We start from the raw sequence: 8,526 nt of genomic DNA, 5'->3' as shown, positions 1-8,526 counted from the left end.
TGTCCCTAGTTTGCTTATGAGACTGTCAAAAGCCTTACTAAAATCAAGATATATCACATCTGCCACTTCCCTTGCCAGCCACTTGGCTGGTAGCCCTGTTAAAGAAGAAAAGTAGGGATTTGGGATGATTTGTTTTTGACAAATCCATGTTGGCTATTACTTATTGCCTTAATAACCTCTAGGTGCTTACAAATCTTTTCAGGTATCGAAGTTAGACTGACTGGTCTATAATTTCATGGGCTCTTATTTCTCTCCCCTCCCTCTCTTTTGAAGATAAGTACTATGTTTGCCCGTCTTCTGGGCTGATAATCACTTCCAGGATTGCTCCAACTAGTTCTTTAAGTACCCTAGGATTAATTTCATCAGGCTGTACCATCTTGAATATATCTAATTTACCTCAATATTCTTTAACCAGTTCATTCCCTATTCTGGATTGTGTTCCTTCTTCCTTACTCTTAATATTGTGTTATGTATCTGGTCACCATAAAAACTTTTTAGTGAAGACTGAAGCAAAATAGTCATTAAACACTTCAGACTTTTTGATGTTATCTATTATTAGCTCTACTTCTTTGCTATGTAGTGTGTTTCCTTCATCTTTCTGTTTTTCCTAATGTATTTATAGAGCCTCTTGTTGCCTTTGCTACGCGTAACTCATTTTGTGCCTGAGCCATTCTGATTTTGTCCTTACATGCTTGTGCTATTCTTCTGTACTCCTCCTTAGCAATTTGTTTATATTTTCACTTTTTGCAGGATTCCTTTTTAATTTTCACAATGGTCATTAAAGAGCTCCTAATGCAACCATATTAACCTCTTAGTATTATTCCTGTCTTTCCTTTGCATTGGAATAGTTTGCTGTTGAACCTTTAATATTGTCTCTTTGAGAAACTCTCTCCTGAACTCCTTTTTCCCTTAGATTTTCTTCTGATGGGACCTTACCTACTATTCCCTGAGGTTGATAAAGTCTGCTTCTTTGAAGTCCATTGTCCTTATTCAGCAGCTTTCACTCCTTCCTTTCCTTAGAATTAGGAAATTTATCATTTCATTGTCACTTTCACTGAAATTGCCTTCAGCTTTCAGATTTGCAATTCATTCTTCCCTGTTAGCGAGAATCAAGTTTAAAGTGAATGTCTCCCTGGGAACTTCCTCTACCTTCTGAAACAAGAAGTTGTCCCCAATACAGTCCAAGAATTTACAGGACACTTTGTGTTATGACACTTTACTTTTCCAACAGATGTTCAGGTAGGTCTTGTGTTTTGGATATTTCTGTTCTTTGTTCTAGAAATGACTCCTCCACTGCCTCTGATGTTGTGGTTTATTGTAGATCCCTAATATGACTTTGCCCCTCTTTGTTTGTTTTTCTGTTTTTATCTTCACCCAGGGACTTTAAACTTGAGTGCCTCTCACCACCTTCTGGACCTCAGAACAAGTGTATATATTCTTGGTGTGTAATCTAACATCTACTCCCTTTTTTTTGTCTGCCTTAGCTTCCTGAACAAGCTATACCCCTCTATACCAATATTGCAATTGAGATTCATCCCACCAATTCTCGTGATACCTATTAAATCATAAGTTAGCTATTGTACTAATACTTCCAATTCTTTCTGTTCATTCCCCATACTCCTTGCATTTATGTATAGACTTCTAAGATGTTGAACAGATTCTCCCACTTTTTTACCTCTTGCTGCTCCTATGACCCTATTGTAATTGTTCGTTCCATCCCAAACATCTAGCCCTCTGGTAAGGGCACATTTTCTTTATATCTACATCTTTTGTCACCTGCCCCCTTTGAACCTAATATAAAGACTTTCCCACTGGGTTGGCAAATTGGTGTGCAAAGGTGTTCATCCTTCATCTCATACAATATTATCTAATCTCAGTGAAGTGCTTTCTCACATGAGGCTTATCAATCTAAACACTACAGTTTTGTTAAAATACGAAACTGGACAGAATTGTGACTGCAACTGTGCCAGGTATTTTTGGACTGCAGTAGGTACTCCATATGTTATGGGTTATGGTCTGTTATAAAATACCCACAGATCTCTGCAGATACCTTACCACAAAGCTGAAATGTATCAGGGTTCAAGTTTCAAATTTTTCTGCTTTTCTAACAGTGAATAACTACTAATTTATATCCAAAATATTTTTAAATTGTAAACCTAATTTAACTAAACAAACCCAGCTGGCTTTGTAAATGAACTGAAAACAGTGTTCTATTTCTTTCTTTTATAACACAAAAAATATTTTGTTTTTGTCTTTTTTTATTTTTTAATAATTTAGAAACATAATGTTCTCTTCTAGAATACTGGGAGGTCTGTAGCATGTGGAAACCCAGATACCACTGATAGTTAACAGTATCACATACATTGCTTGAATATATTGCTGTACATACAATCATTTTGAACATTTTTTAAACCTTAACACTAATATAACATTAAGATTGTAAGATCAATCACAAAAGTTGAGAAATTCCAGAAGTTAGTTTGGCAATACTAATTTATGTTGATAAATATAAACCTTAATTACTCTTATTAATGTGGTGAATTGAAATTTAACAAGTGAGAGGAGCAAAAAATACTACAGGTTTGCACTATGGCTAAGGCTAAGATTTTGTCACTGATATTTTTAGTAAAAGTCACGGACAGGTCACAGGCAATTAAAAAAAAATTCACAGAAGCCCATGACCTGTCTGTGACTTTTACTAAAAATATTCGTGACAAAATGGGGAGCTGCGTCCAGCTTCCGCGAAGAGCCCCGCTGAGGCGACTGATGGCTCCGGGCCTGGCAGCTGCATATCTTCCCCCCTCCTCCACCCCGGTCCAGCTGCCGGGGATCCAGCTTGGAGTTCCAGGGGTCACCACCACCCATGGGCGCTCAGAGCTGTGGGGTTAACTATGGCTAAATTAGAGTTGTCAGATCAACTTTATCTTTGGAAATTTCATGATGTTGAGTGCTTGAACTTGCAACCTCAACATAGTATTTGAATTAGCTGTGTGCATTCATCCATTCTCCCTCTCCTTCCCCCCCTTAATTTTTTAGTGGTTCATCTGGGGCAGAGGGTTGAACAAAAAGGAAATTAAATAAAATATGAAGGAAATAGATTTACACACTTTAAAATTCTGCTGGCATCACAAGCAGACCATGAGCTGAATCAGCTGGATGGAAGAATTTAATCAGAAAAATGTGAATGAGAGTTGTTTAAGAACGCTTTACTAGATGCCCAAAAAGCCACAGTTGAGAAACATGGTTAAAAAACCAACCTGGGGAAGTGAAAGCATCTATAAAAAAATATGTATAACAAATGGAAGAAAATAGAAGTTGATAGTTCTTAACATAAATCAGAAGCTAGAAACCATAGAAAATTGATAAGAGAAGCAAAGGACACACAGAGAAATCTATGACCAACAGAGTTAAAGACAATAAGGAGGTTTTTAATTATATTGGGAACAAAAAGAATCCTGCCAATGACATTGGTCTATGGATGGATAGAAGTGGTAGAATTATCAATAATCAGAAAAGGCAGAAGTGTTCAACAAAAAATTCTGTTCTATATTTTGGAGAAAAAACAAAATGTTATATCATATGGTAACTCTCTTTCCATTCCCTGAGTATCTCTGGAGGATGTTAGACAGCAGCTACATAAGTTAGACATTTTTAAATCATCAGGTCTAGATAACGTGCATCCAAGAGTTTTAAAAGAGCTGGTTGAAGTGCTTGCTGGACTCTTAAACACTGATTTTCAATAAGTCTTGGAACACAGTGGAGTTTCCAGAAGACTGGAAGACCGCTAATATTGTGCCAATATTTTAAAAGGTAAACAGGATGACCTGGTAATTATAGGCCTGAATGTCTGACATTGGTTTCAGCACGTTAATGGAGTGGCTGATATGGAACTCAATCAATAAAGTATTAAAGGAGGGTGATATAATTAATGCCAGCCAACATGAGTTCATGGAAAATAGATCTTGTCAAACTAACTTTAAATTTTTTTATAAAATTACGAGTTTGGCTGATAACGGTAATAGTATTGATGTAATATACTTAGACTTCTGTAAGATATTTGATTTGGTACCACACAATATTTTTTAATAAAAAATTAGAATGATATAAAATTAACATGGCGCACATAAAGTTGATTAAAAGCTGGCTAGCTATTAGGTCTCAGAATGTAATTGTAAATGGGCAATCATCATCAAGCAGAGGTGTTTTTCTAAAGGGATCGGGCAGGCAGCAGTTTTTGGCCCTAAGATATTTAATAATTTTAGTAATGACTAGGAACATCACACACAGTCATCACTGATAACATTTGCAGATGACACAAAAATTGGAGGATTGATAAATAATGGAGAGGACAGGTCACTAAAACAGAGCAATCTGGATTACTTGGTAAACTGGGTGCAAGCAAACAATATGCATTTTAATATGGATAAATGTAAATGTGTACATCTATAAACAAAGAATGTAGGCCACACTTACAGCATAGGAGACCCTATCCTGGGAAGCAGGGACTCTGAAAAATATGTTTCAGAGTAACAGCCGTGTTAGTCTGTATTCGCAAAAAGAAAAGGAGTACTTGTGGCACCTTAGAGACTAACCAATTTATTTGAGCATAAGCTTTTGTGAGCTACAGCTCACTTCATCGGATGCATACTGTGGAAAGTGTAGAAGATCTTTTTATACACATAAAGCATGAAAAAATACCTCCTCCCACCCCACTCATCACTCTCCTTAAAAGTTATCACTTTAGATAAGCTATTACCAGCAGGAGAGTGGGGTGGGAGGAGGTATTTTTTCATGCTTTATATGTATAAAAAGATCTTCTACACTTTCCACAGTATGCATCCGATGAAGTGAGCTGTAGCTCACAAAAGCTTATGCTCAAATAAATTGGTTAGTCTCTAAGGTGCCATAAGTACTCCTTTTCTTTTTGAAAAATATGTGATCGTCATGGTGGATAATTGGCTGAACATGAGTTCCTTGTGCAACACTGTGGTCAAAGAGCTAATGTGATCCTTGAATGCAGAAACAGAAATCTTGGGTAGGAGCAGAGAGGTTATTTTACCTCTATATTTGGCACTGATGCAACCACTGGTGAAATACTGTGTCCATTTCTGGTGTCCACAATAGAAGAACAGTATTGAAAAATGGGAGAGCATTCTGAAAAAAGAGCCACAAGAATGATTAAAGGATTAGGAAACATGCCTTAGGTACACTCAAGGCGCTCAATCAATTTAGCTTAACAAAGAGTAGGTTAAGGGGTGGCTTGATTATAATCTGTAAGTACCTATATGGGGAACAAATATTTAAAATGGGCTCTTTAGCAGAGAAAGGTATAACAAGATCCAGTGACTGAAAGTTGAAGCTAGCCTGGAAATAAGGTGTAAATTTTAAATAGAATAATTAATCACTGGAACAATTTACCAAGGGTTGTGATGGATTCTCCATCACTGATATTTTTTAAATCAAGAATGGATGGATTTTTTAAAAGATACACTCTAGGAGCTTCCCCTCTAATTTTGGGGAAGTTCCATGGCCTGTGTGTTATATAGGAAGTCATATCAGATGATCACAAAGGTCCCTTCTGGCCTTGGAATCTATGCATATTCTCTCAACTGACAAATGCCTGCCGAACTGTGAACATGTGAATAGTGTTTCTCTGTTTAAGGCCCTGATCCGACAAGCTAACCTCCAAGAGTGGATTTTTGAAAACTTAAGTCAATGGTGCTCCATTCAAAGTTTTGCATGCTTTCCTTAGTGTGTGGTATCAGACCCTAAAAGTTAAGTTGACAGAGCTAACAGTGCTTAGTGTGTGAAGAATTCACACTGCTGAGTGCTGTAGCTATGGCGACTTAAACCCCAGTGCAGAAGTAACTAGACTGTAGGAAGCATCTGCACTACAGTGACATAGCTACAGCACTTTCACTAGGTTGCCGTAGAGTAGACATGGCCTAAGTACATATCTATAGATCAAAGGAAACTTTCTGTAGTGTATGCAGGTGTTAAGTGTCTTCAGCTCCCTCTGAAGCCATTGAGAAAGAGGTCACAATGCTCTGTAGGATCAGGTCCTATGCAATTTTCAAAACATCATTATTTTGTTAAATTAAAACCAGTTTCTTTCAAACAATGTACTGAAGACTGCCCTTGCTAACTTTCAGACTTGAACCATTTTTGCTGTGACCCGTTGTAAAAGGAAATGGTGTTATTTAGAATTTAAGCTATAAATGAAACTTAAATTTAAATCTAGATCACGTTCCCTGGAGCCATTACAGTATTTAGTTTGAGGATAAAAGCACACTTTTCCAATGTTAAGAAAATCTAAACCACAAATCATTTAAGTATTTTATTTTGTTCAAAGAACTTGGAAGCTCTGTTGGAGAAGCCAGCAGAACTTATTAGTGCCAGCAGTGTGTCTAGTGCTGCACAAGACACAGACGTCAACAGTCCCTGTCCCAAATTCATTTCAAATAAGAAGGTGAAAATAAGACTTTAGACACACTGGAGACCCAGAAGTAGGATTTATAAGACATGCAAACTTATTATCTATATATTTAATTCATTTTTTTCCTCCTCTTTCCTTATTCAGTTATGGTCATAGTTCTGTAAGCCCTAAGACCTCATTCCATAGTTACTGAAGTTTGTGGTTACTGAAGATTATGGTGGCCCATCTCTTCTTTACTAGTTAGTCTGTTCATAGAGGTAGTGATATGTATGTGTGTGTGTGTGTGCGCGTGCCACTCTGTTTATGAGTATGTGGCATTTTTAATGGTAAAAGAAAGTTTTTACACTTAATTACATAGTTTAATGTTAGTTTTACATATGATAAGGTTTGCTTCTTGTATGGAATTGCTTAATATTATAGGTGTTGCTGCTAATGCTTGCTATGCTCTATGAATGTTAGTGAATAGTTATCAATAAATACAGTGGACATAGCTACAAAGTTTAGACCTGGCAGGCACCATGGTCTAGAGAATGTTAATTGAGGCAAGTTTATGGTGGTGTGGGCCAGTGCCTTATCGCAGAGCCACTCAAACCTTTTCCAGTTGAAAATTTCATTGGCAACTTGCCAGGAAACTTAGGCCTTGCCTTGTCTACATAAAATAGTACAGCTTAATGCCATATGAAGAGAAAAAGTCCTGATAGGTAAAGTTCCTTTTTGATCTGGGCAGTGGATAAAAGAGCACTCCTCAGTAGACCACTCCACCATGTTTGTAATAGGAATGGCTGTATCAGTGGGCTACATTTGATCCTCCCTTGTTCAGCCAATTAGAATAGTTTGTTTAAGTCTTAAACAGAATCCTGTTACGCAAACAATGAATATAGACTTTGCTACTGAAACATTGTCACAAATACTATTTGTTTTTTTATCACAGATTACTATTGTTGCCCATATAACTGCCACCAAAATGCCAAATCTTCATCGACATGAAGAAGAGAAGTTCTTTATAAATGCTGAAGGGAAGAAGGAATCTATACCAAGCATACATGACCATCCTACAAAGGAGCTCTCTGTTGTCGTGCCTTCATTCAATGAGGAAGACAGGTGTAAGAATACTTTCTTGTTTTCTTTTTAAAGAGTGAAACTTAGTTCTGCATTATCGGTGAATGTCAGCAACATAAAATTGCAGGCCAAATTCTGTAGCCGTTTTGCATACCCAGTTCCCAGGTCACAGTCAAGTAAATGGGAGTTCTGCACATAGAGCTACTATAGAATCTAGCCATGTGATTATTTTTTTTTTTTTTTTTTGCAACAGAAATTAAGCTACTTTCTGTAAGAACCCCGTGTCAGTAAAATCTTGTGAAATAAAGGTAGATGTTTCTGTAGGGATACTAGTTAATAATTCTTCTCCCCTGTGGGGGCACAGAATTTATATGGCCTGCATGTTTCTATGCCCCCCCGCACAGAAGAATGCAAAAAAAACCTGCGGAGGGACATGTACCTCTTCCCCAGCGGCCCAAGCAGTGTGTCTGTTCCAGCGTGCCTGGAGAGCCTCAGACACAAATCACTGTGGGGGAAGAGGGCTGGGTGTGCGTGCCTGTGGGGGAGGTGTTGATCACTGTCAGGGGGTGGGTCAGGGCTGGGGCGTGCATGCCTGCCAACAAGCAAGAGAGACTCTTGCTTGCTACTGCAGCTCGCCGGGCATGGAGGGATAGGGCTTTTATTTATGTACAAGGAAGGCTCTGTCCCCTAGACAGAAATGTAACAGCCTGCCTGCTAGTTAATTGATCTCATTCTCTGAGGCAGAAATGTAGCAGCCTGCCTAACTAACATTGTTTGTTAATTAACTGTTCCCATTCTCAGTCAATTCCCCCAGGAGCATAAAACCTGTAATAGTTTTAAGGCGCCTACATTGCCAGAGTGATGTAAAGCCTTATAAATGACAGTAAGAGAATCAGCTAGGAAGATTTAATGTGCTTTCTCACTCTTTTCCTGTGCCAAAGTGGCACAGTGGGGTTAGACTACAGCTCAGGATTTATTTTACTTACCAATTTAAAAAAAAAAAAAAGACTTTAAGGGAAAATAAAACATTT

The 8,526-nt window shown here is 37.8% G+C and overlaps 1 protein-coding gene across 6 annotated transcripts in view; it reads left to right on the top strand.

The window, feature by feature from the left end:
- ALG5 (ALG5 dolichyl-phosphate beta-glucosyltransferase) overlaps positions 1–8,526 on the top strand; it is a 47,907-nt gene that overhangs the window by 1,186 nt on the left and 38,195 nt on the right. The window contains exons 2-3 of one of the 6 annotated variants that reach the window (XM_048848192.2): positions 1,104–1,239; positions 7,368–7,539. In XM_048848192.2, coding sequence (XP_048704149.2) covers positions 7,401–7,539 — 139 coding nt within the window. In that variant the 5' untranslated portion in view covers positions 1,104–1,239; positions 7,368–7,400. Of the gene's footprint in view, positions 1–1,088; positions 1,240–1,378; positions 1,442–7,367; positions 7,540–8,526 lie in introns of those variants that run through there. The other 5 variants (XM_048848212.2, XM_048848202.2, XM_048848178.2 and 2 more) reach the window with 5 other exon arrangements.

Source organism: Caretta caretta, chromosome 1 (genome assembly GCF_965140235.1).
Source record: "Caretta caretta isolate rCarCar2 chromosome 1, rCarCar1.hap1, whole genome shotgun sequence".
Classification (NCBI taxonomy): Eukaryota; Metazoa; Chordata; order Testudines; family Cheloniidae; genus Caretta; species Caretta caretta.
Note: the sequence above shows the minus strand (reverse complement) of the source record. Positions and strands in the feature narration are given on the sequence as shown.